Source organism: Scatophagus argus, chromosome 8 (assembly GCF_020382885.2).
Source record: "Scatophagus argus isolate fScaArg1 chromosome 8, fScaArg1.pri, whole genome shotgun sequence".
NCBI classification, from domain to species: Eukaryota; Metazoa; Chordata; class Actinopteri; family Scatophagidae; genus Scatophagus; species Scatophagus argus.
In genome coordinates, this window is record NC_058500.1 from 4,203,124 (window position 1) to 4,230,314 (window position 27,191).

The 27,191-nt window shown below is 43.7% G+C and overlaps 1 protein-coding gene across 4 annotated transcripts in view; it reads right to left on the reverse strand.

Moving 5' to 3' along the window:
* Positions 1 to 2,767: 2,767 nt before the first annotated feature.
* The window catches only part of hspg2 (heparan sulfate proteoglycan 2), an 85,822-nt gene continuing 61,398 nt past the window's right edge, over positions 2,768 to 27,191 (reverse strand). Inside the window, exons 49-89 of one of the 4 annotated variants that reach the window (XM_046398136.1) lie at positions 26,948 to 27,128; positions 24,465 to 24,524; positions 21,966 to 22,088; positions 21,628 to 21,780; positions 21,333 to 21,493; positions 21,014 to 21,091; positions 19,223 to 19,358; positions 18,740 to 18,891; positions 18,234 to 18,378; positions 17,553 to 17,696; positions 17,011 to 17,145; positions 16,678 to 16,859; positions 16,373 to 16,568; positions 16,039 to 16,218; positions 15,597 to 15,857; positions 15,310 to 15,472; positions 14,572 to 14,669; positions 14,210 to 14,476; positions 13,964 to 14,076; positions 13,666 to 13,813; positions 13,442 to 13,558; positions 13,227 to 13,244; positions 11,919 to 12,003; positions 11,695 to 11,839; positions 11,488 to 11,590; positions 11,281 to 11,390; positions 11,084 to 11,192; positions 10,828 to 10,926; positions 10,512 to 10,733; positions 10,055 to 10,299; positions 9,788 to 9,959; positions 9,575 to 9,697; positions 9,128 to 9,184; positions 7,753 to 7,828; positions 7,576 to 7,654; positions 7,150 to 7,197; positions 6,732 to 6,802; positions 6,549 to 6,632; positions 5,958 to 6,061; positions 5,198 to 5,404; positions 2,768 to 5,164 (exon numbers count right to left, since the gene is read on the reverse strand). In XM_046398136.1, coding sequence (XP_046254092.1) covers positions 5,232 to 5,404; positions 5,958 to 6,061; positions 6,549 to 6,632; positions 6,732 to 6,802; positions 7,150 to 7,197; positions 7,576 to 7,654; positions 7,753 to 7,828; positions 9,128 to 9,184; positions 9,575 to 9,697; positions 9,788 to 9,959; positions 10,055 to 10,299; positions 10,512 to 10,733; positions 10,828 to 10,926; positions 11,084 to 11,192; positions 11,281 to 11,390; positions 11,488 to 11,590; positions 11,695 to 11,839; positions 11,919 to 12,003; positions 13,227 to 13,244; positions 13,442 to 13,558; positions 13,666 to 13,813; positions 13,964 to 14,076; positions 14,210 to 14,476; positions 14,572 to 14,669; positions 15,310 to 15,472; positions 15,597 to 15,857; positions 16,039 to 16,218; positions 16,373 to 16,568; positions 16,678 to 16,859; positions 17,011 to 17,145; positions 17,553 to 17,696; positions 18,234 to 18,378; positions 18,740 to 18,891; positions 19,223 to 19,358; positions 21,014 to 21,091; positions 21,333 to 21,493; positions 21,628 to 21,780; positions 21,966 to 22,088; positions 24,465 to 24,524; positions 26,948 to 27,128 — 5,316 coding nt within the window. In that variant the 3' untranslated portion in view covers positions 2,768 to 5,164; positions 5,198 to 5,231. Of the gene's footprint in view, positions 5,405 to 5,957; positions 6,062 to 6,548; positions 6,633 to 6,731; positions 6,803 to 7,149; positions 7,198 to 7,575; positions 7,655 to 7,752; positions 7,829 to 9,127; positions 9,185 to 9,574; positions 9,698 to 9,787; positions 9,960 to 10,054; positions 10,300 to 10,511; positions 10,734 to 10,827; positions 10,927 to 11,083; positions 11,193 to 11,280; positions 11,391 to 11,487; positions 11,591 to 11,694; positions 11,840 to 11,918; positions 12,004 to 13,226; positions 13,245 to 13,441; positions 13,559 to 13,665; positions 13,814 to 13,963; positions 14,077 to 14,209; positions 14,477 to 14,571; positions 14,670 to 15,309; positions 15,473 to 15,596; positions 15,858 to 16,038; positions 16,219 to 16,372; positions 16,569 to 16,677; positions 16,860 to 17,010; positions 17,146 to 17,552; positions 17,697 to 18,233; positions 18,379 to 18,739; positions 18,892 to 19,222; positions 19,359 to 21,013; positions 21,092 to 21,332; positions 21,494 to 21,627; positions 21,781 to 21,965; positions 22,089 to 24,464; positions 24,525 to 26,947; positions 27,129 to 27,191 lie in introns of all 4 variants that reach the window. The other 3 variants (XM_046398139.1, XM_046398138.1, XM_046398140.1) reach the window with 3 other exon arrangements.

Below are 27,191 nucleotides of genomic sequence, written 5' to 3' on the forward strand. Positions count from 1 at the left end.
TTTTTTGTTTTAAAAAAATGCATGTATGAAATAAGAAGAGATAAAACAGTTATTAATAATATTACCTGACACTAGAAGACACCAAACTGCAAAGTTCTAAAACAGCAAATTTCAAGAGAAAACAAAGGAATCACCAATATGTACCATGATGAAATACTTTAATCAGTGGAAAAATCAAAATCAAAGTACCTGAAAGACCAACATGATTTTCTATCCTGTAATCTTGAGAAGAGAAAAAAATAACAATAAAGTCCAGGTGTACTGAAGTCAAAGGGGAAATAAAATGTCCTCTGGATGTTACTTCATAAGTGTCCACTGATGTGTGACATGGAGATTTAACATCCACCCAGTAGGTTTGGACGTATTGTGGTGCATCTCTGGACTGCTGCTCCTCCCACTGAGCTCGAGCCCCACAGTGTTCTTCAGTAATCAGTAACACGTGATGGAGCAGTAATTAGCACCACAAACCCGCTGCTCCGATCAGGAAGTTCATGTTTCCTTCTTAGTACCAAAACAGATAATTGTAGGTTAGTTATACGCCCTCAAACCTCCCACTGCGGTTTGTCAGTGTATTGTTAGAAGTGAATAATGTTCCTTTTCCACATATAGAAATGGTTCCATTATCTTCTCAGCACCAAACACCTCTCATGCTTGTGATAGGCTGCCAGTTGTTGTAATATTCAGTAGTGTGTCGTGTTAAATGAATATGCGATTCACATTTCAGTAAGCCAAGACTTCATCAGGGCAGGAGGATTTAATCACAAAGAGGGAGCAAACGTGATGACACACTTCCTGTGTGAGCTTGACCCCGTGACCCTGCACTGGCCAATAGGAGACTGATAATGGATTGATGGATACTTTTTGAGGCTAATTAATCGATTCAGTCTTGCGTGTGCTGACAGAATAAATACAAAATGAACTAAAAGTAATTTCAGTAAATATATAAACTTATCATTAATAGGTTGTGTAACATTTTTTGCTGTCTTGTGTCTCATATCCATCCATTTGAGAAGGTCAGAGTGTCAAAGCCCAGAGTCAGCCTTTATTATGCCCTGGCAGGGACATACTGTACAGTTGTACTGTCAGTTGTTTAAAACGACTATTAAGTTTCTATAGATAACAACTGAGGTGCTGACCAAACAGCATGTCCCCAGGCCCAGCTGTTAAATGTCACTGAAAGAAAGGTATAAACCAACCAGGACTGGTGTAGAATAACTGCTGTCTGCATGACTGGGTGTCACAAACACACGCAGAAGGAGGACAGTGAAGCATTTCTGACAAGAAGAGCCCGCAGGGCTTCACTGTGACTGAGATATGATATCAGGCAGCATAACTGAGTTCCTTAAAAAGAGAAGGATTCAAGTGCTGCCTCGGCATCATGTGCAGATTGTGTTTATTTTCAGTTACGTACCAAATGTTGGCCACATGTCGGGTGTGAGCGAATGTGAATGAAATGAATGAAAAGCCAGTCTTACACTGAGCCACCCTACAATGCATTTTGGATGTAAGGGATACACCAGGGATTTAGAGCACTTTGCTTTGAGGATGATAAAGTTTGATGTTTTGTCCACGTTTTGTGGGTCAAGCCATACAAACACTGGGCACCACGTTTCCAGTAATGCAATTTGCCCAAGTATTTTCAAACGTCCCACTCATCACAGACTTTTTGTGAAGCAGCCTTACTCAGATAACCTTAATAACATCATCATCATGGACTGATGTTTCAGAATCTTAAACATTTCCACGGGGTGAGTGATACTCTCCGTATTCATATCCAGTAAACTGACGAGCAAAATTGGTGATCTAAATGTACATAATGTGTGAGAGTGATGATTTGTAGTTGTTGTTAAGTGTTATCCAAAAATAAAACTAAGAAGGCCTCTCGTGTTTGAATGACAGCAGATCTATGAAGTCGAGTTGTGTAAAACTGAGGATAAACGATGGAGCCCAGATCGTAGTGAAGCAACATAATAATGTGAGAGTGAACAATGACGGACTGACAGAAGATTACAGTTAACCCCCCACCCCCACCCCCCAGGCTCTGAAGGGGTCTTTCTAACCAAGTTACATAACTGCATCCTGTTGTCAACATTTTTCAATTTGCTTCAGGATGAACGTCAAGAGTATTTCATAAACAGTTTAGTTACACAATCTATTGACAAAAGTATCCAGACAGACCTCTTTATGGGGCTGTGTTCCAGGTGGTGGGCTTGGCCCACCTGAAGGGAAATCTTAATGCTTCAGCACACCAAGACATTTTGGACAATGCTATGCTTCCAACTTTGTGGCAACAGTTTGTTGAAGGCTCTTTTCTATTCCAGCATGACTGTATTTGAATGTCGTTAAAGTCCCTGTTGGTGTAATGGTCAGATGTACCAATACTTTTGTCTATATAGTGTATGGTCCACGTACTTGACCTTTTTGCTTATCCACATTTTGCCAGCAAATTCACTACACGATGTATCATGTATGTTTTAACTTAACAAATAAATCCAGGAGACTCTGTAAGATGAGAGTGCTGGACCCATGGGCCAGGTTGATTTTAGAAACCTGATTTGGGTGTAACCTCCACAAGGGAACACTGGGTCTTAACTTTCCTATTAGCATGTAATCAGAGCGGGTTTAAGGCTCACCTGTACAATGGATTATCTGGGAACAATGAAGTGATTTGGTGCAAAAAAATACTCCATCTAGAGAAACCTTCCAGTGTAGAGCAGAGCACAAGTCAAACAGACGTGAAAGAAGAAAACTCACAAGATTACAAACAGCACATGAATTTAGCTTTTAATTAAGAAACACCAGGGGCAACAGGAGCATCCTTTCAACACTGGAAATTCATGTCAGGTCCTCCTGACTTGGACAATAATTCATCTGGCACAATTTCATTCATTTAGCCGAGTTATCCGCTCTTTCTGCCAGTAAGAAAAACAGTGAAAATAAAAATGTCCATCATCACTGAAAGTGCACCTTTCATGTTTTGCTAAAAACAACCAGACTTTGCATTGGGCGTGAGAGTACAGTGTGAAAATCCAGTTTAAAAGCAGATACACAAGAAAAAACAACCCAACGAGGGGCGCACACCCCGTCTTTCTCTGCTTCAGTGTCCTAAACGTGGACCACAGCAGTGGCTCCACGTGTTCATATTGGAACAAGCATGATGACACCTTCCTGTGTAGAGAAATAATTTATTTGGATTTGGAGTCTAAGACTTTTTTTTTCATCGAGTGAATAATAAGACCAGTTTCTAACCATTTGACCAGTCAGTTCCAGTCAGGTACATGTTAACCCTTCCAGGAACATCTCTGAGGGTTTCTGAGGAACTTAGCGAGGGGCCGTGTTCAAACTCAAACATGGGGGGAAAAACAAAAAAAGGGGGGGGGGGGGGCAATACACAATAACCAGAGCAAAGAAAATAGCAAGCCTCTGTGAACAGCAGAATCGAGCTTTGAAAAAAAAGGAAAAGAAACAAGAAACATAAAATAAATAAAAATGAAGCAACTCTAAGAGAAAGTAAGATAGATAGTGCTCATTTTCAGGATATTAATACAAATATTTTAAGCTTACAAAAAAAAGGAGGAAAAGAAAAAACAAAAGGTTTGCGAAGTCAAAAGTGAAGGAGCCGTCGCGGTTTTGCGGCGAGGCTGACTAAAGGTGGGGCGAGCATGCTTTATTAGAGCTACACCACTGGTCGCAGCACCTGCAGGAGGCTTCCACTGCATTCCCACATGACCAAAAACTATGGCAGCTGTGTCCTGCTGCAGTCTGATGAATCCCCCTCTGCAGAGAAAACAACCCACAGAGCCTTCAGAGTTTTATAGCTTACTGATCGGTCGCTAAAGCTACCAAACCTGAAACTTAAGTAACATCTTGAGGCAGTTCTGGGTTGACCCTCCTGAGGATAATGGATAATGACACACACACACACAAACACACACACCTGATTCATACTGGGGCTTAACGTAGAGTGAACTATGAGAAACGGGGGCTGAGACAAACACAACTAGCAAATTTACTAGCCTACGCACTCATTCTCGTTCGACACAGATATCTACCTGACTGGCAGATAGTAGCACACATAAAACAATGTCTTCAACCACCACACATAAAAAAAGTTCACCTTTTTCAGTTTGCTGTCTTTTTTGTGTTATGAGATCTACTCAATCCATTAAGGCTGTGGAGGCAACAAATCAAGCCATATTCTTATAAAAATCAACTTTAAATGCCATGCACATCAACAAATGATACACTCGACTGTTTCTGATTAATCTAAGGATCCAAATGACTACAAAAAAACCCCCCACACACCTCTACATGTGACAGACAGAAAACCATATGACTGTGTGCTGTATCTTCATGTCTAACATTATAGCACCAAGGTTTCTTTCTTGTTCATAAAAAAAGAACAAATACAGACACAGGAGACACAACAGCGCTGCGAACGACCTGCAAAGCAAAAGTCAGCTGCGCTTGGTAGCGTTTCGCGGTAACTAATTTGTATTCGACGACCTGAGTTGTGTACTGAAGCTGCATGTGACCGTGACCGTGTGCGCTCCTCTCCCAACAGTTTACGAAAAGACTGGAAGCATGCTCGGGCAAAAAGAAAAAAGAAAAAGGTTCCTCTACAGAAGTGAAGAAAGAAGGCCTAAACATCTTCAAGTATTAATACAGTTAGGCCTGTAAAAAGCCCTGGACACACAGTATTAGAACCCAGAATAAACTCTAGGAAAAAGTTGAAGAGCAGTTATGGTTAGTTTGCATGTTTCCCCCACAAATATAATATATATATATTCATATGTATATAAATAAAAATTCAGTGCTGCAAAAACATCTCCAACTCCATAGGATCTGACCCATCTCAGAAGGCCTAATATGTTTTACTCTTCTCATGGCTAAAAACTACTGCTGGAAGTATGTAAACTGTACTGGTTCTCCTGTGTTAATAGTCCTTCATTGAGAATACAACACTGAGGAAGAGAAGACTTGTTAATATTGTTTCATTTTTTTCTCTTTTTTGGTTTTACTGCACACAGAGAAACAAATCCTGTTGTGTCGTGTTGTGTTTTCTTTTTCTTTTCTTTTTGGCAGCAGCAAAGCACCAAGTTTGTGTCAGCCTCTTTGTGTGTAAGTCTCTCTGTGTGAGTCTGCTGTGTGTGTGTGTGTGTGTGTGACATCACTCCATAGTCTCTGCATGTGTAATGTGTGTGCGTGTGTATGTGTGTCCGTGCTGCCATCTAGGAGGAGCACGGCTGCACGTTGGTGCCACGGGCTGCGTGGGCTTGCAGATCGATGGCCTGCGCTGGCTGCTGTCCCGGCCGAGCGTTCATCAGTGTCAGGTTCCTCACGCAGCCCCTCATTCCCGCCGAAAACTTCCCCCCTGTCATGGCAGCCATGTCCGGGGCACCGCCTGTCACGTGACAACACACACATGAACTTCCTCTTTAGACATCTGGAAGCACAAAACCACTGGGGATAAATTTGTTTAGATAAATGAGCCAGATAACTTCATTAATTTGGAAGAACTACTGACTTGTCTGGGTTCTTAGGTTAGAGCTCGATACCAGTGTGGAGACGAGCTCTTTTAACCAAAGAAAACAGAGGAATGTGATTACACCACACATTCAACCGATCACATTTCAGTCTTTTGCATAAGTATAAATAAATAAATTAGTGGAGTAACATGTTGTGGCCCTGAAACACGGTCACAAACCTGAGCATGAACACACCCGTCAAATTATCATAAAAACATAAACTGGGAATGTGGGGAGAAAACTAGGAGACAGAAGGACAAAAAGAACGAATAAACAAAAAAGAATAATAAAGTAAAAGGCTAAAAAGTCAATTAAGTTTACATCCATTTTTATCAACTCTAACTAGTTATAACTGTAGCATCAACACAGCCTGATAACCTTTCACTTCATTTTGTCACTTTCTGGGCTCCATACTGTCAGTTCACTCACCCAGGTATATACTGCCTTTGGTGTTGACCATGAGGCTTCTGCCCTTAGACTGTCCGTGTAGTGCAGCACCTCCATCAATCTGGATGTGTCCATCTTTTCCAGTTCTGCGAGAAAAGAAGAACATGAGGATATGAACTCAAATCAAAATCAAGCACTGAACCTGCACAGACAAGCCAAACTACAGGTGAGATGTTGATGAGGTGGTACACAATATGCACCATTAGTGGGATCCAAAGATAACAGGCCAGTTACATGGCAAGAGAACTCATACTATACATAAAACAATAACCATAATAACTCTGACTGTTTTTGTTGCTGTTAAGGCTCATTTGCACTGCAGCATAACACAGCTGATCTGAAAAGAAGAAACACAGAAGCCACTTAAGATGGCACCAGAAATCCTGCACAATGTCTGGTTTAGTCGGGAGACCATCAGCATCTGGAATCTTTCCTGACATTACTGTACATTAAGTCACCAACACTGTGGCTTCCTCTCAGTTTATGACTTTATGGTGTGCAGGAACTTCTAATGGTTAGTTTGTAGACGCAGTGCGAAACCAAGAGGCTACAGGATATAACATGCAATCATACCTGACTGCTGTGATCTTATGCCATCTCCCATCGTTGATGGGCTTCCGGGACAAGATTTCTGCCTCTCCGCTGCCCAGCTGGTAACTGGATACCATACAAATCATCAGCATAAGTGCAACATTAATATGAACCGAAAATAACAACACTCAACCAGATGTCAACAGAAGGGCAGGGCTTAGTCACCTGAAAACAAGGTGTCCATTCTGTAGGCCGAGGCTAATGAAGTCCTTGCCTTTGCCGTGCTCTCCAGGTTCCTGGAAACAAACGTGTTCAGTCCGCGGAGGAAGAAGATGTCTTGTGACTGAATATCGTGAAGCACTGACCAGCTGCCCTGCAGTAATTCTCTACACCTGGTGTTATAACAGCAAACTCGAGGCAGTACATACAGAATTTGTGTGGCATAAAATCTTCCATGCAAAATAACTGTGACAAACAGAAGCCATCATGCGCACTGTGCAATACAAACACAAATGTTTCATTTCAAATCAGGTGGTTCCCGAGAAACGTCTTGAAATTGTTCTACTGTGCATATTTGTAAGGAAAACATATTCAATAAAACATGCCAAATAAATAAAAAGTGTCTTGTGTTTTGAGTGGATACCTTTTTACTAGCATGCACCTTTCGCAAATTGCGTGCGCCATTGGTCTCCTGAAGAAAATGGAGGGTGAGTTAGACAAGCAACATGCGTATATTTAGTGGTGTCAGATGGAGCCAGGCTCACAGTCAACAAGCCCAACGATGTTAAAGAATAAGCGTGTGGTGAAAGCTGTGATGGAACAAAATGCAGCATTGTGTCAGTGATGTGTGATGGTTCACAGGCCTAAGTTAAACTCTTTTAATACTAGGCAAACATTAATGAGAGTCACTTCTTTACAGAGGCGGCGGCGGTGATGATCACGAGTGATGAGGCGCATTATCAAAGTTAGGGTGAGGATGAAAAGGTAGAAGGGAATGACGTGAGTATCAGGTTCAAGATTTGGATTAAAGCACGGCTCAGTCCATAAAAGATGAATAACCAGGACTCACCACTCCCTGCCACAAGATCAGGCCCTCAGAGGAGTCAGTGTTGATCTCCAGTTCGATGGTCTCTGGTGAATCATGCGCACTAAGACAGAAAAAATAGGAATAATTTTATGTACCATTTGTACCATTACATCACCATTTGTCAGAGTAAAATGGTATAGAAAAGCAAACTACAGTTACCTTCTTGGGAAAATGGATTTAGGAAGGGCTATGTATCCATCACTGTTGAAATGAGCTGCGTACTGATAGGGTGAATCTACAAAAAATACAGTAAACACAAATCAAAATTGGAACAACAGAAAGGCTGCTGTTCATCCTCACTGATATAGTGCCCTCTGGTGGCCAAAGAATGGAAGAAACCCTGACAAGACAAGCTTGTTAAGATGTAACTGTTCCTGCATCCAATAAATTCGTCCTCTTATTGATGGAAAAGTTTAATTATTAAACAATAAAACGGCTCACTTGAACACATTCAGGGATTTTAAATAAATTGAATAAACGCGGTGTGTTTATTTTTTGTTTCACTTAAAACAAGAATTTGTGATATGCTAAGTAGCAATAGCAAAAGCGAAGAAAGATTATCAAGTTAGCAAACTTATTCAGTAACGTTACACAATATCTGCAAGATAACGTTAGCCACTTACTACAAATTACAAGTCTGTAGCCTACCAGTAAAACATCTAAGTGCATATAAATGATAAAGTGGGTGTGTTTCATTGCTTATAAATTCAGCTTTTCACTTCTAAGCGGAAGATAAAGTTCTTTCTTCTCTCAGAAGCTGCATAATCTCACTTAAAATACATCTGAAACGACATATCATAATCCTAAATTTCATCATGAGCCTAACATACGAATATGGCAGTTTCAAAGAAAACAAAAATCTCGAGTGTGACTAAACCAGGCCCCATGATGCATCTGACAGTCCTCAGCAACACAAGAGCAAGTCATTTGTTACGCCGTCTCCGACCTTCCACAGAGGCCAAACTGAACTTACCATGGCTCCATGCACTCGCCCAACTCACCCAAACATGATCACACTTTTCATTCAACGGACGGTTGAAGTTGAAGTTGAAGACGGTTAGTAAAGGCATAATGTGTGGAGCAGATTTAAAGTTTTGACAGCTTCAGACAGAAAAACAAGTATTTTGGGGTGTTTCTCGTTGTATAGACAGGCATTCTTGAGGTAGACGGAAACAAGATTTTATGTTGTGAGTAGCCATCTTACAGCCATTGACATGACAATAGGGAAAACAAAAACAAGGGGAATTCCACATTTCATAAGTCCCAAAACAAGGAGCACAAATCAGCTGATGTACCATCCCTTGACCTTTTAATATAGATGCAGAATTCCCCTCTCCCAACTTTCCCATGGGGACAAGAGCCACGGTTGCCAGTTGAGTACAGACGAATGTTTGGTTTGTGTTTATGGGCAAACACATGTTAGGTAATGAACAGTTTGGGTTGAGCTTCGTAAGGGATGCGGGGTCCCTTGAGCGCAGACGGGCCCCTGTTAGTCACAGTCGTGTCAGGCAGGCTGAATATTGAGATACTGTACCATTCGCCTCGCTAGCTTCCAAATTCCACTGGGCCTCGGGGAAGCTGGTGACCTGGCCTGTGTGTGCAGGATATAGCCATGAGAGTGCAGGGTTGAGACAAACGTATTCGCTTAACCCTCCCAGCATGCAGGGAGTTAACTGTCTGTTATTAAGACGAGACCCACACGGTGGAGAATGTGAGTCATATGGACTCATTTTTGACTGTGTGTCTAGTCTTTCTGCTTTGATGACAAATATCTTTGTCTACGGGATGCACTTGTATGCAGTAAGTGACATGTGCTGTAGGGGGATAAAACTCGGTTATTTGTTTTTAGAGCCGCTTTTGGACGAATTGACTGCTACTGAAATTGCATGAGCTTAAATACAATGAAAGACTTTTACCGACACATTTTGCACATGCTGGCTCTAACTTTTGATGTATTTTGTTGTATCTGGTCAATACTTACTTTCTTCACAGTTCAGGCCTGTGTGTCCAGGTGTGCACACACACTGACCGTCAACACAGCTGCCGCCATTCTGGCACTGAAGGTTGCTCTGGCACACGTCTTTCACCACCTCACAACGCTCACCTGCAGGGTCACATACCAGGGTCAGGGGTGAAAGGTCGATGCTCAAGGTCAAACAAAAGACAGGATGGATTTTGTGTCCTGTGCACTAACCTTCAAATCCATCCTTACAGAGGCACTGGTACTCGTATTCAGCACTCGACATGCAGTGACCACCGTTCAGACAGGGCCGGCGGTCACAGGGGCTGTTGTCCACACACTTGCGGATTGATTTGCTTTCTGTGAAGCTGTAGGACAGATCCACCTTCTTGTTGTTGATGGAAACCTAAGCAGATGGTGCAAACAGGTTTAGCCCCCCCACACACAGGAAACTGAAGAACTGTTTTTATCATTTCCTTTTTCATCACAGAGAGATCTCACCTCTCCTATGCATCCATCAAACATTTCGCTGACATTGGCGGGCTTGGGCAGGATGTCCATGCTGGGGACACCTCCCAGGTACATGTCGGTGTGGATATTGAGGCCCTGGGCTTTTCCTGGAGACATCTTCCTCTCCACGGGGCCTTGGTCCACCCTCAGGTGGCCGGCCCTCTTGTTTCGCTCCGCCACAACTCTGTGCCACTGGCCCAAAGAGACTGCCTCTGGACTGCGAAGGATCGCCTGGCCTGAAAATCAAGATTCGGCCAACAGAGATTTTACTGTCTCTGGAAATTCACATATAGAGATCAAGCACTCTAATCTGGCTAATAATCCGGGAAATAGAAACAGTTTTCTGCAACTCTCTTACTCTCAATCTGAGTCTAATTCTAACTGCACTAACAATTGTGTTCGTGTAGATTTTTTATTGATTAATAAGAGACTTGTGTTGATACTTTACCTGTGCCCAGTTCATATCTGAACTCTACATGTCCCTCCACCATGGAGATGGCTACAAAGTCTTCCACCTTCATTTTCTTCCCTCCACAGAAGAACATCAAGCCATCTCTTTCCAGGGGCTTGAACTCCAGCTCAACACGCAGGTCATCATGGATGTTGTTCAGGGGAGGATAGGCTATGTATGATTCCTCACCATCAAACAGCGGAGTGGTCACCAGTTCCCCTAGTGAAAGTGAATCAGGAGGAAAATGTATTTAAATTTAGAAAAAGTGATATTTCATTTCCCATGAAAAATATCGATATCAACATTGTCCTACCATCCATGCATTTGTTTCCAAACTTGCCAAGATGGCAGCGACAGTCATAGCCCAGGGCCTTTTGTCGGTTGATGCAAGTGGCGTCTGGTCCGCAGGCCTCTGTGGAGGTTCAGGTCACAAACAGAAACACGAAAAATACAAGTTGTGTCATTGTTGTTATTTAGTAAACAGGGCCCTGTCAATGGTGCGTACGGACAGAGTGCACAGCAGTATAAAAGGTACTTTGATTATTTGCGTGGTCAGGAGGAGAGTGTACCTGAGTGACAGCGCAGGGATGAGTGGTGCTGGCAGTTGCTGCCTGTGAATCCTCGGGGGCAGCTGCACTTGTACAAGCTGGTCTCTGAGTCCTCACAGGCCCCTCCATTCTGAATAATTACATGGAAGAATAAGATATTATGGAATCACACATAGGCCAGAAATTACAAGTATGCCAAGTAGATGGACGTAACTGACCTGGCATGGGTGGTCTCTGCAGGTGGGACAGTTTGTGACACCAGTAGAACTGCGGTCAAGGTCTTTGAAGATGACTTCCTCACCTTGTATGACCAGCTGACGGATACAACCTGCAAGGAAAGCAATGTCAGATAAGGACTTTACACCAAGGAGACACTTTCTCCATCCCATATGTCCTGTCATGGTGTGAACAGAGTGATAGCTCACCAACAAAACCCGTCTTAATCCCAGCAGTTTTGGCGAGGACTGTGTAGTTGGGGTATCCACCCACATGCAGCTCCTCATTCAGATCCAGGCCCTGGAACTTGCCCTGAGGAGAGGAAATATACATTTGTGGAACAGGTTAACAGTCATAACTTAATTAAAATGCACATTGTGTGACAGTGAGAGTGACATTTACATTGACAGAAGTACCTGTGAGCTGCCATTGATGGGCTCGCCTCCATCTACAATGATGTAGCCCAAGGTGTGGTTGCGATACAGCTCAACCGTGTGAAACTCTCCCAGTTTGATGGGGTTGGGGTCACGTATGGTGGCCATGCCAGATCCCACGTCAAACCTAAGACAACACAACTGATGACTGGCAACAAGATCGTTGCACTGTGTTTCAGTCAATAAAAACATCTGTATAAACTGACCTGAACTCTACGCGGCCTCCCACAAGTCCCAGAGAGATGAAGTCTGCTCCTGTGGTTCTTCTTTGGCCATTGTAGAGGATCATGCCTACACCATGAGAACAAGGTGAGTACAAACCTCCTGAAAACTAAATGCATACTCTCCAATAATATCCATCTTAATAAGTCAGTAAATCAAGTAATTTTATTTAAACAAGGGTAATCTTCATATGCATGTCAAGTTCTTTCAAGAAGATCTTTGAGTCAGAGGTGGAACAATATAATTTTTTGTAATTGTTTTTTATATCAGCACTTATTTCTGCAAGTTTCTCCTGAAATAACTGTCTGATCCCACTGGCCAAATGCTTTAGATCATAAAAGTCAAGATTTCAGACTAAACATGTGATTTAAGTGACTTGTTAGGATGGACATTACTTGCAATGCAGCAATGCAGCTGGATGGTCGAGCAGCATGCTATGGTGAGGCATGTTTAAAGCCAACCAAAGCCAGGCTATAACCTGCCATCCTGTGTGGGCGTCACACCACATCACCTGTCCTCGTGTTTCTGTCTCCGCATGCCGGGAGCACATGCCACAGACGCTCACAGGAAAAGTGGGAACATGCCACGTCTCACACATCTGTCCATATCATCGCTGACAGTGACGTGAAGGAGCCATCAAGAGGCAGCAGATTGCATAAATGTGCAACACAAAGTTGATTAACCGTTAAGTGAACTTCTGATATGCTTTAGATGTTTGTATCGCACATTTAAACAGACGGAGTCGAGCGTGTTCTGATAGCTTTGGTGATTAATTTGTAGTTTATCTGTCGCCATAGTTAATATTAAGAATAAGAGTCAAATATTTTCTTTTGGTTCTCTGAACATTAATGCTGTAATGAATTGAACTGTAGCGTTGCCAAGCATCCTGCATCAAATGTGGGTAGGTTAAAAGAAACTCACTGCACTAGTGATGTTTAAATAAACACCTATAGAGACATGTGAGCATGCTTGATGCTTTTACACAGTTCAAGCATACAGTTCAAGCATACAAGGACTGTGCTGCTGTGTGGACAATGTAGAAGCTGCTAAAGTAGCCTGGCATGTAAACACGGATTTGCAACCAAGCTATTATTATGCTGATGACTGTAATGCTGATAAAAGCGCTCTTGTGTTCATGACCATAAAGCCTGTATGACAACATGCACCATCTCCTTCACAGCCCCTGAGTCGCCTCTCAGCTGGATGCATTATGTGAACGCCTGATGGAGCCAAAAAGCAGCACTGCCAGCATCACTCTTCAGTTCTTGTGCTTCTCAAGCACTGAGACTCACCAGCGTACAAAATGAGACCTTCCCACCACGCGGGTGAGAGGAAGAGGTGAGGGAGAGAGGGAGGGGACAGAAGACGCAGTGAAATTATACGTGAGGAAATATGATACACACAACATAGTACAAAACACACGACCACGCTGCAGGGTCCAACAAGACACAGATGTCAAGTAAGACACAATTTAACTGTCAAGCTAATGCGAGGATGTACTTCTTACCATCAACACTATCGGGTCTAAAGTTGATCTTAATGCTGAAAGACTTGTAGGCATTTTTGATGGTTGGCAGGGTGAGGTAGGACAAAGGTTCCTGAGCAAAGTATGGCATCACTCTCTCTGGAAAAAAAAACAAACAAGTAATCTCATACTTAGGTACAGATACTGCAGTTCACCTCACTTCAAATACACACAGTACACCCAACTCTGCAGACCAACAGACCCACCGTGAACTTGAAGTCTGGTGAAGGCTTCCACTTTTCCCTGTTTGTTAGAGGCAGTGCAGACGTATGTGCCAGAATCCTCATGGGAGACCCGAGGAACTGTCAGAACGTTGACTTCCTGGAAACACTTGGGAGGAAGCTCTCCTTCCAACTAGATACAAAGAAACAGCAACAAAATCAGTATAATGAACAGTCAACAAAATAAAAAAAACCTCTCTGGTTGGTTAACAGTTTGACAGCCGGGGACTATGAGAAAGAGTTGCTGAGCACTCCTTCTGGAAAAGATAAGCTTCTCGATTACCTTGGACCATTTGATCTCAGGTACAGGGTATCCGGAAGCCACACAAGGCAAGACCGCATCAGACCCAACGGTCACTTCCTTCGTCTCAGGCAGTGCAGCAATTTGAGGAAGTGCTGTGCAAACATGCAAAGGATTTAAACGAAGGTGGAAGGACTGATAATATGGGTGTAAACGCATGTGTTCCTCTGTGTGTGATGGAAAGAAAACTACATGTTTGAGGTTTTTCATTCTCTCCTGTGCACTCACACTGGACGTTAAGGACCACTTGGGACTGCACTGAGCCCACGTCGTTGGTGGCCGTGCAGCGATACTGCCCGGCATCGGCCTCCGTCACCTGCTCGATCCTCAGCATGCCACCTTTAACCATGATATGAGCGGGCAGAGACCCACCGACTTTACTCCACTGAACCGTGGGCTCCGGGTCACCAACCGCCTGGCACTCAAACTCCACAGAGTTTCCGATCATCACAGTCTGCACTGAGGTGCGCACGTTGATCATCACCTTTGGCAAGGCTGTAGAAAAGAAAAGAGAGAAAAGAAAACAGACATTATATTTTGCCCTCATTAAGCTTTGTAAATATTAACGTATTTTCAGCAACGTAACAAACCTTGGATGGTCAACCTGGCAGTGTCCTGAGCCTGACCATACACACTGCTGGCTCTGCAGATATAAACACCTTCATTGCTTTGCTCAAGGTTCTCAATCCTGCAGAGAAACATGAAATCACACACACATAAGAACAGTGCACAGTTTTTACTTTACATATCACACAATATTTAAGGAACCATATGAGTAGATTTTAGTGTTTTGACTGGTGAAACGATAAGGCTGGTGATTCTGTACTCTGTTGTTGTCAAAAATTCCCATGAAAAGACCAAAATCAGAAATGAATTCATCCAACTAACAAATCTGCACAGCCAAAACCAGATATAATTTCTTTATCTGTACACCGTCTGTACACACTGTGGCTTATTCTGAGTCGATCCCACACTGTGTGCTGTGCACATTCCTGCTGCTTGAGCTTCAGCATCAAATACACGGCAGAAAATAGTAGATTTACTGCTGTTTGAGTAATGTCTGCCTAAATTCACAGTGGCCAACTATCTCGGGAATTTTAGATTTCCATCATCAGAGAGAACCTGTGGGTTCAGTTCTCAGATGGGGAAGTGGACAGTAATATAAACACAGCTCATTTAAGTAAATATGTGTGCTGAATCCTGTTGGAATAGGCTCATCAAAACTGGCACTTCTTTAACATCACAAATTTTCAAACATTAAAAGCTGAATTTTAATTTTGTTTGGTTGTCAGTTTTTAACAAACCAACATGAAGTATGTGTGAGTCACCTGAGCACCCCATCCTTAACGTGGTGGTTCGGTGGCAGGGCTCCTCCTTCCTTCAGCCACTCAATTTTGGTTTCTGTACCACCTGCTGCTGAGCAGGTGAACTCCACTGCACTGCCCTGAGCCTTGACTTCAACCTGGGGTGACACGCGCACTGCCAGCGGGGCTACAGAGGGGCAGGATAGGGACATGATTTGGCTCTCGCTGAGGTAAAAGAATATTACGCACTCTTCACAAGTTCATTTCAGCACTTCAGAGTCTTTAAGTTCCATCACGATCAGAAAACTTACATCTGACTGACACTTTAGCGACTACTTCACTGTTGCCCACTTTGTTGTTGGCGACGCATTTGTAGCTCCCAGCATCCTCGGCAGTGGCCAGGTTGATCTGAAGATCCCCTCCGTTCACCTCGGCCCTCGGCGGCAGGACTCCATCCAGCTTGGTCCAAGTGTAGGTCAGAGGAGGGGTGCCATGGGCCAGGCACTGCAGTCTGATCACCTCCCCGACCCGCACAGCCACATCATCAGGTACAGACGTGGCATAAGGAGGAGCTGGAGAGGAGTGAAAAGGTTTGCAAGGTTTGCAAGGTTTACAAGGTTTACGTGTCTTCTCAAGACATATAAATAAGACACGTGAAGGAAGAATTTCTACTCAGTCTATGATTCTTTCAAAGCAGGGGAACATGCGTACATTGAAATCAAATGGCGGCAAACACTAAACCACAGAACTCACTTTCTACATCCAGCATGATGGTGACTTCGGTGGTGCCCATGTTGTTGGTGGCACTGCAGATGTATTCTCCAGAGTCTTGGCGGCCCACGCTGGGCAACACCAGGCTGTTGTTCACTATCTTGTGTCTCCAAGGCATCGGAGAGCGCAGCTTGGACCAGGTGACTGTCGGGGACGGGAAACCTGGAAAGGCAAATAGGAGAACAAAACACAAGTCATATATGACAGTTTTAAAAGCAAAAGTAAAAACAGTGTTCAAAGACAGTTGTTTTTAGCTCGGCATTACAAGCATCAAGCGAATTCCAGCTGAATAACTGAGATGTTTAGTCATCATTACCGTGAGCCTCGCAGCGCAGCGTTGCAGTCTGGCCCTCCACCATAACCATCAATGGCTCAGGAACAGAGACCCTGGGCACTGTGGGCAGCTGGGAGCCTCCCTCAACCGTGACTTCCACCCTGGTCTCAGTCGTGCCCTCGTTGTTGCGAGCTGTGCATACGTAAGTGCCACTGTCTTCAGGACGTGCCACTAGTATCTGCACAAGAGGAAAAACGGATATATCACAGCATCTCAATATGGGCAAGAGCAAAAAGGATCGCAATTAACATGATGTTGATGGTGTTATCAGATCTGTCTGTCTGTACCTGCATGACTGCATTGGACTCCATGGGCACGGGGCTGCTCAGCATAGTCTTGCGGTTGCTGTCCAGCCTGTGCCATGAGACTGAGGGACGGGGCTCTCCTGCCGCCTGGCATTCCAGGTTAATGGGTTCACCCACCCTGACACGCACGGGTCCAGCAGGGGTGACGGTGGCCAGCGGAGGCTCTGAGGGCACGGATACAAAATACTGGAATGACTCTGATCAGCCACTAGAGGGAACCCTTCACTTGGAGGTTGTGATGACTGGAATGCGTCAAGTCCCTTTTTAGCAGAATGAACGTATCCATGTGCACACGCTGATATGCACGTAACTTACCTCTGACAATCAAAGACACAATGGTGTGGGTGATGCCGAACGGGTTGCTGGCCACACAACGGTAGGCGCCGTGGTTCAGAGGGCGGGCGTTGGTGATGGTAATAACAGAACCATCGGGGCCAACTTTAACATTGTCTGCAGAAGCAGGGCAAAAGAGACATGTGATCTGCTGCAGACGCTGCAAATTAAAGGGGCAATCCACCACGATAGTCATAATAAGAGGAGTCTTACAAAAGAGTGGATTTGGAAGGAAGGGGGCATTTAGAAGGCAGGAGAGGGCAAATTATGGGAAGTGTATGATCCAGAGATATAAGTGGATACAACACACAAACACATTGGATTTATTTACTCTAAAACACACTTCAAAGCACTGATATGTCATTGCGGGTCTAGAAAGTCTAACTTAGTCATTAATTGAAGTAGCAGAGAAGTAATTCATGAGTGGGTTGCAGTCGTAATTGCTTGTAAATAATGACATCATAAAACCAGAACTCATTAAGCAGGTTTATTCCTCAGTGTGCACGTCAGTGTGTGGTTATTACCTGGCAGTGGCTGGTTGCTTGCCATTTTCCACTCCAGTCTGATAGGCTGGGCTCCGCTGTACACCCTGCACCTGAAGCTGGCCGTCTCGCCCACACGCACTGCAGCACTGTGGGGCTCGATGGCAATGATTGGGCTCTGAAGACCTGCAGCAGAAACCAGCGGTTTGGACTCTATTTGAACATTACTCAACATGATTTCACTTCATTTAGCTGACATATTATTCACAGAACCCTGAAGTAACAAATTACAGTTCAGTGTGGCTACGGGCTTCACTGGCAGCAGTTTAAAAGCTCAAACAACACTGAGGTCCAGGAAGGACTGAATGAGGATGAGATCATGGGACAATAACAAGGAAAATCATTCAATCTGAGGTCACGCTGAGCTCCACTGGAAAGTACGACTGGAAAGTTCATTCATGAAGTGAGACGGTGTTAGTCTGAGAACAACACCCGGCCATGTAATGCCTGTGACTGATGCTGCCATCAGCTGTTATTTCCTTGGTGAGAAAATATTGACTGTGAAGTCTAATCACACTTACTTCAAGCTCAGTAAAATACAGCGGGAACATTAAAAATAAACAACAAATGTCAAAATAATTGATATGAACAAAGTCTTTCGTTTATATGTCTGAAACAACAGTTACTGAACCACCCGCACGAGTCCTGTGAGCGCTGACTTACGTGAAGACGATGAAGTGACAGACACAGAGACAGAGGCCTGCTGGACATGAGGTCCTGGGTTTCCAGGGTTGCCCTGCACCCGACAGACATACTCCCCTGAGTCCTCTGGGGTGGCTGACAGGATCCGCAGCTGATTGCCAAGAACCTGCACGCAGCAGACCAGGAGTCACTTCATTTCACCCCACACAAAAACTCGGCATTTAATTTCTGATACATCTACCTCTGATACGACTACCTAATATTCCCAATATTGGCAATATTGGCACATTGCATTAGTTTGCCTTTATCAGCACGTGCTGTACGTGATAGAAGTCAATCTACACATTAGACTGTACATCTGCACCCATGTGCTCACTTGTTTGCTCTAAACAGCCGACCATAATTTTGAGGGGTTTGGAAAATTCTCCCACATCACCTTCAAAAATCTAGAAATTCATTACCTTTACCCGCATGCAAGACATACCTAATGAAATGGGGGCGCCATTCTGGCCCGTATGAGTGATTACCTGGTGGTTGGAGGAGAGGCGTCCACTGGCTCTCGTCCATGTGACTTGGGGAGGAGGATTTCCTGGGGCAAAACAGTTGAGCTCCAGACTCTGGCCCTCCTGGACATCAGCTATAGACGGCTGGATGGTGACCACCGAGGAGCTGTGATCCGCTGCACAAACACAAACAGATGCGCCACATAAAGACTTTCCTGCAAAATATTCACAACTTTATGATATTACAGGATGTACTGATTGTTTTTTTCTTTTTTATTACGTGTTATAGAGTCATTGATGTCAAGCAAGGTTCAGAAGATGAGATACCTGTTTTCATTTCATCAACATTGATGCTTTTTATTTTGTGCAGTTCAAAATTCCATTGACCGACATGATTACTTAGCGTTTTGGAGGGGTGAAAAAAGGCAAGCTTTACTTTAAAGGGATAGTTCGTGGGGTTTTCTTTATGAAGAGGGGGGATTTTCACCAATAGAAATGACATCTCACCTTTGAACACAGTGACCTTAATGGGAGCACTGTTTGAGCCAATGCTGTTGCTACCGACGCACATGTACGTTCCCGCGTCGGACATCTTGACGTTGGGGATGAGCAGGGTGCCGATGTCAGTGCGATCCATGCGGGCCTGGAGAAGACACACCAATAAGAGACGAGATTAAATATCTTTCTCAAGTACGGCGCCTTCAGACGGCCATGATATACAGCACTGTGAATTCTGTTTCAGAGATATGATTTTGTATTTACACCATAAAACACACATAACTCGTACAGTATACTGAGGGCAAAGCCCATCACTTACCCGTCTCATGTGCACTGAAACAACACAGATATGACAGTGCTGACGTTATGACATCACTAGCTAACAGCGACACAAAAGCACTACAGCGTAGAGCTTTAAGACAAGACACGAGTTGTTATTGCTACAGTTCAGTCTTTCTCTAAATGGATTTTGATTATTTCTGTGACACTGTACTTTGCACACGAAAGAGTGTACAAAGTGGTGCCAACATTTATATAATGACTGTAAGGGTTATAATTTGTTAAGATACCATGAGCTGTGATCATGTGATTACACCTACTACACTATCATTTTCATTCTAAACAAGGATTAATGACTGATGATTTTTAAAATGATGAAAAAAAATTAGGAAAGTTAGAATTAACAGTATGTGACACATTGATTGGATTGAATTGGATTGGATTGTGCGTTATGAAGCAGTACTTACGGTAACTGAAAAATCGAGGACTAATCACTCAGCAGTGGCCTCAAAATCTAAATATAATAACCTCAGAGCTAAAACTGAGTAACACCCAAAACCCTGCATCACTTTCAGCACTCATATATCAGAACTCTCATGACTTTCTGGCTCACGAGCAGTCAGCAACTTGACTTGTTTGTGTGCTACTCCTCACGGCAGCCAGAGGCCCAGCAAGGCTGAAAATGAGCTTTCATAAAGTTTGGAAACACCTCAGAGGGGAGGAGAATCAGGAGGGGAGGGTCTGGAGGGGATTACTGTATCCGGGGGGTGTTGGGGCATCCATGGACAAAGCTGCTTAGCTCCGGCCCATTCAACCATGAGGGAGGCTAAACCGAGCAGTGGCTGAGGCGGGCCCTGGCTCAATGTGTGTCTGAACCCATTGACGAGTTTTCAAAGCAAGCCGTTTGCTAGAGCATACAGAATTTCTGCGTGGTCGCACGGCAGAGCCCAGCTCCCCCTGGGAAAGGCTGACACAACGCAGTGGCTCTCTGAGGCAGAACTAAACAGGCCCCGGAGCCCTCATCGAGCGGCGGAGGGCTGTGCAGAAACCATGCTAACACAATACCCCTTTCGGTAGGAGGGGGGCAGGGGGCTGCGGCTGGCACGGAGCAAAATATGTCTGAAATACCTACAGTACCTACTGTATTCTTAGTCCTGTTAATACACTCAATGGAATGATGAGGGTCAACTGGGTGCTGAGAGCCCAAACGTGTCAGGGGTGGTATGAAGAGGACAGTACAAAACAAAAGACTATGGAACACCTCAGTTAATAAAACGCAACATAAAAACGCGTACTGCATGCAAGTACACTAAGAAGTGAACCAGAGATTTTAATGTATTTGCCATCAGCTCTAAAGGGACTCAGTGAGCAGCTGTGGTAAAATAACAGGATTTGCAAGGTGTGACTGAAAGACATGTCTGATCATGCACTTAGTCGACAATGGGTGAAGACGAGGTCAGTAGAGGACAGCTGATGTGAACTACCAGACAGGACAGACAGACAGCGGACAGATGGACAGACCTGCAGCTCCTCAATACGTCTCTGTAACACATCGAGACTGTTGCTTTTAAACTGATGGAAACCGTGAGAGGGAATGGCCTGAGCAAACGTCAGAACAGGATGGGATCAAAAAAAAGGGGGGGGAAGGAGACAAACAGAAGGGAGGGAAAAATGAAAGCAAATCGTCAAAATGCTGAAACAGTCCAGTAAACTGACACAGTATGATGAAATACCACTGGCGCCGGACACACCTTGAAGTGCAAGATAGAGATACAGCACAGCAGAATGTAAAACAGCTTGAATTGATACATGTTTAAGTAAATCATCAGGTGCGTCTCACCTGTGGAGGGATTTGTCCTCCGTTTTTTAGCCAGGTGAGCTTCGGAGTGGGCGATCCTGACGCTCGGCAGTACAACCTCAAGGTGTCGCCTTCATGGACTCCAATGTTTTGGGGACTGACTTGCACTTGAGGCTGAGTGCCTTGACTGCTTGGTTTAGATTCTGACCAAGAAAAGTGTGGTCATTAAAACAGAAAACATACCAACCACCCCAACATCTACAGCTTGACAGTTCATTCACAGTCCCCAAAAAGCGACTGTGTCCTCAGATTTGTGTTCCCACACAGGTGAACATACTTTGAACAACGAGGGAAACCCGCGCTGTGTGCTCTCCATGAGTGTTCAGGGCCTTGCAGGTGTAGTCTCCCTCATCAGCTGGGTCCACTGCTGTCAAGGTCAGTGCGCCACCTCGTATCACAGCTCTGGGACTCATTCTGTTCCCTGGACCTCCTGTAACAATCACAGTGATAGCCTGTCATCGAGGACTGAATTTTGCACCCATGACTTTGTGCTTGATGGAATTTCTCTGAATCATATGACAGAAATACACAGACATTTCCGATCAATTTCCAATGAACATATCTTAAGAAGATCTGAACCAAACACTACAAAACTGGAGTTGGATCTGGTCGTACCAATCCATTCGATGGCAGGAGTCGGGTTCCCAGTCACCGTGCAGCGAAACTCTGCCCGCTGGCCCGGCTGCACGTTCAGCACTGAGGGAGTGACGGTGGCCACAGGCTGGGCCCCCTCTGCAGCTACAGAAGGATACACATGAGTCAAGCACAGTTCAGAAGTGAGAGTGAGACCTCCCAGAGGCAGGTGGAGAAACGAAGCGTGATGCAGACTGGTCTATATGTGTGGTGGTGAAGTGGAATATGAAACCTTGTCAGGAGTCTACAACAACAGCTTGGGCACCGTTGTAAGCTGTGGGAATGCTTTTGATTACAATAAAGTGACCAGACTGACAGAGAGAGTGTGTGATGGGCCCCTGCCTGTGCCCCCCCCCACCCCCACCCTTGGCAGTCTAGATCCTCAGAGCAGACAAAACAGATGAGATGTGGCAGGCAGATCTTGGCATGCTGTCTGAGCCAGTTTGGATCAATGCCGTATGATTCCAGGGTGACAGAGCGATAGGAAGACCTCTTTCAGAGGGGAGGGAGGAGTATGAGGCTACCTAAGCAGGCAGAAAACCCCTGGGATCGTTGTAGGCCAGGCTGAGCTTTGCCTCTCTGACCTCAGTGACACCAACGCTGCAGAGCAGCAGAGAAAAGTTTGATCCAGCTGTGAGTATCCAGGTGTTTCATAGAGTCTCTGCCATGGGTTTTATAAAAATCTATGGCAGAATCAGGGAATCATGAGATGAAACTTAAAGGATTGATTAAACTGTCACCTCGCTACCACTGGTGGTATCTAACCAAGAGGACAGATTCGGTCTTAGATAATTGGGTTTCCTTCATCTCAATACAATAAAGGAGGATGAATGATGCTAATGAAAGTGCCAGGATGCTGATGTGTCGATCACATCCACCACTTTGGTTCAGCATGTTAACATCCGTTAATTAGCATTAGACAAAGCAAAGAGGAGGCTGATGGGAATGTCCAAAGTACTGGCCAAATTAGAAGTTGTGCTTGATGATGAAGCTGGGCAAAAAGTTCAGAGATCACTAATGTTATGATAATTCATCCTGACTGGGACATGAATGTCTGTACCAAATTTCATGGTAATCTGACATCTGTCAATAAGTAATAAGGATCCATTCTCTGTGCACCGTGAACGTCATAATTTTGTGCCAGTTCATTTAGTTGAGTTTGTGATGTTCCACAGCTTAAGTGAAAATTTTGAATTGGTTTTGGTGAAAAATCGAGTCTGGGGATCACAAAAGTCACTGGATTCATCCTCTGAGCACATGGACATCAGCAAGTAAAGACAAGCTACAGATAAAACTAAAACTAGCTTCATGACTGGATACCACTAGTGGTAAGTAAGGAAAATATTTTTTTATTTTCAATGTATGGAATCTTTAACTTCTTAATGATATCAAAAATCAAGTTTGATTTCTATCTTTAATGTCACATTAGATGTGTTTTTTAGAATACACTTCCAACTGTTTGACGCACTGAAAATAGGGCTCTCACACTGGACACAAGTCTGCTACCCACATTCAGCCGTGATGTGACGAGGTTGTGATGGGATGTATTAAGCACAGTATGATGTTTGAAGCCCAGATGGCAGCTATTTCTCAGTACAGTATGTTTCCTGAAGAGAGACAGAGAAGAGCAAAGCGCAAAGACGCAGAAGAAGAAGAAGAAGAAGAAGAAGAAGAAGAAGAAGAAGAAATGCATGGGCATCTCTTGTCTCTGAATGTGGAGGCTGTCAACCCTCCCCCAAACAACAAGCATGTAGCTCTTAATAATGTAATAATTAACAACTCACTAAACCATTCAATAAATTGTTATAAAAGTCTCTTTTCAAGGGTTAAAGAGCGACTAAACTTACTTATGTAATACAGCAAGTTGTTGGATAATGTGTGTCCATTAATTTAAAGTTATTTTTTCGGAACAATTCAGCTCAAAATCATGAAATAAATTATTTTGATTTTGTCCAGTTTCTAGGGGCATTTTACAACATTCTCCCATCAGTTCTCTTGACTTATCTACCAGGTTTGTCATCCATAATGCCACTTTTGTGTAGAAAGAATAAAAACATTTTCTGGTTTTGCAGAAAGGCCTGTTGTTACTGCTCTTGACTCAACATTCATGAGGAGTTGCCCTTGACAAAGAATATGCACTTTTTCCTGCAGTGATGGTAGGAGCCAGTAATGCTCATGTACAATCCAAGCATTGACTCTGAACAAGGACAGCAAATGATACACTGAAAACAAATCCCCATCTTTAGGTTCAAATTACTTGCTTATTGACACAATATAAGGCAGCACAGATGCTCTGGACTGTCATGTGTGAGAGTGAGTGTAGAGAGTTTCTGCAGGTGCTGCTTGGTTGATTGTACATGAACGCTACCAGACCTCCAATGCATCCATTCTGCGGAGAATGAGTGCATGCATGACACAGCGAGGGAAGGAGGGCCGGCCATTGAGCCCGGCAGAGAGGAAACCATGCCCATGCGGACTTACGCTTTCTGTGTCCTTCAAACATTTCATAGGCTGTGTAAAACATCTGAGTCTGTGAGGCCTCTGGAGTTGTGGGAGGGAAGGAGGGAGGGAAGGAGGGAGGGAAGGGGAGGGGACAGGCAAACTGACAGGTCAGGTTTCAGGGTAAGAACAGTTTACCTCCCATCTTCCCGGAGACATTTATCCGTCACCAAATGTGGGCCACCAGGGTTTTGTCCAATTGATTCCAAAGAGCAGCACATCCGTTACAAGACAAAATCATGAACTTTTAACTTGCATTTTTCCATTTTGGCTCATGATTCAGTTTCCTACTTTCCTTTTCTTTGTTTTTAATCCTTATGGCTGATGCCAACTAATTCATTGTTATGTGCATTCAGTTATTATACTTACCTCGTACATATTTATCGAGAAATTGAGGAACATCGTGAACTGAAGCCCGTTGGTTCTAATCTTTGCAACAGTTTGTCTCACATTCCACACCAACTCAAAACAAAAACAGAACAACACACAAAATGCTTCTCATGCTGTGAAATCGAAATCACACAAACACACACACACACTCACAGATCATGTGAACTGTGCAGCAACACGAGCAGAGATGAAGACATGATGCAGAGGAGCTACATATGAGACATGCAGGTTAGTAGCAAGAAGCAGTTTTAAACATTGAAATACTCCTTTCATTTCAGCTGACATACAGCTTGTGGTTATGCTGAGCTGATCAAGATAATATATAAGTATGTAAGTGAGCTCCAGCCATGAATTAGCAAATCGCTTTGATCAATTGTCGTTATTTTAATCATTTTTCTCTTTTTCACAAAATATTTCACAGTTAAGATAAATACATTACAATGTGACATGTGTACATTAACATGAGTTTAAAGAAATGTTTAAAAAATGAGTAAAATCTTTACAGAAGCACCTTTGGGTATATAGCCTTTAAGTCAAAGATGAACAAACAAAACAAAAAAAAGCAGCTGTTGTAAAATGATTCTGACCAAAAGAGTTTAAAAAGGTTTAAAGTGTGACCTGTGATTGTTGAGGTGTAAAATGTTCTCAGAGATACATAAAAATATTTTCTTATAAGAACACTTTAAATCGCCTGAATGTAAACACACATCATGTAAAGTAATTGCATTTTCACGGCCAATCCTCTTGACAAGTATAAACAAAAAAGAAAAGAAATTCTAACATTTCTGATATATTTAATTTCATGGAAACATTTCAGCATAACATATTTCGGTCAATTAGAAAACAAAATGCGCCGACAACTTTGATAGGGTGTAAATAAAAAGACCATAATATACAAATGTTGATGATTATTGACAAAATTATGATTAAAAAAAAAAAATCCCCTTTTTCTTTTGCTTTTCAAATCAGATCTTGCACATTTTACCATCTAAATGTGACGGGTGACAATCAATAAGAGATGGGAGCGACTTGCCCCTTGCTGCTAGCAGATTGAAGGAGTGATAACAACAGTGTAACGGCAAGTTTCCAAAGTGAATTCAACTACAGGTTTAACCAACTGCATGGCTGATAGCACCGTTCTGTTCAATGACATTCATCATCAGCATCATCAGGAGAATCACACAGCAGGAGATAACTTCAAGAAGGGAAACTCTATGGAGCGGAAGAACACAAGAACATCGGGAGCACTGCGGTTCTTCCCACTCCTCCTCTCTTCCAGACACACTGAAGTCCTCTTTGAATGTGAGTCGCAGAGTCACTAAGCACCAATCGTGGCATCCAAATTCCTCCTCATCATTATACACTACAGCTCAGGCAGGAAGGGGCCCCAGGAGCCAAAAATTAAAGACAGAACCCAGCGCCCCCTAACAGCAGAACCCAGCGCCTCCACCAGTGCATCGAGCAGCAAACAAACCACCACCGACTGATTCAACCCATGTGAAAACAAAAACAATAAACAAGAGGAAAGAAAAAAATAATCTGCAGTAGCTTCAGAAGAGTGTTGGCAAAAGCATAACCCATAAATCACTGATCCAAAAGAGAGCTCATCTGGCCGAAGTGTAGATAACTACTAGATGTCATAACTACGAGTTAAATCCAGAACTGCATACTTGACCCATATGTAATATGGAAAATTTGTACCCTACAGTTTTAGTTTTAACCAAACCCACAAGCTGTATTTTTTCATTTAAAGTCCAGAAGGAAACACTGATCAGAGACATTTAAGATAGAGGTTTAACAAAGACAGTAAGAAGAGCTGGGCTGGCAGTGTGATAGTGAGACATGGCTTATATGTTGGCATCTGAAAGCAGAGGGCAAAAGCATTGGGAGTTAGAGCTGCAAGCGTATTATGCTGTTAACCGAGCGCTGTTTACAGTGCGAAATGCAATAAAACAGAGAAACATGCAACACCGCAAGCAGGGGTGGGGGGGTGGGGGGGTGCGACTACGGAGACCAGAGCTGGGATGGTAGCAGGGGGTGATGGGTAATGGAACGTGGTGCCGAGGATCACGAACCTGGCACGTAGAGGATGGCATTGCCTTCGTCCATGCCAAACATGTTGGAGCCCGTGCAAACGTAGACGCCTGCATCCTCGGGCTGGACGTTCTGAATTGTCAGGATGCCATTGAAGTCCATGGCCCGGTTGGGCAGCTTCCCGTTACCCATCCGGGTCCACACCAGAGTGTAGGCTGGTGACTGTGGAAGGTGGAGGAGCAGGTAAACACATGCAGTATCACATGGGAGAACAACCCTCTTAAC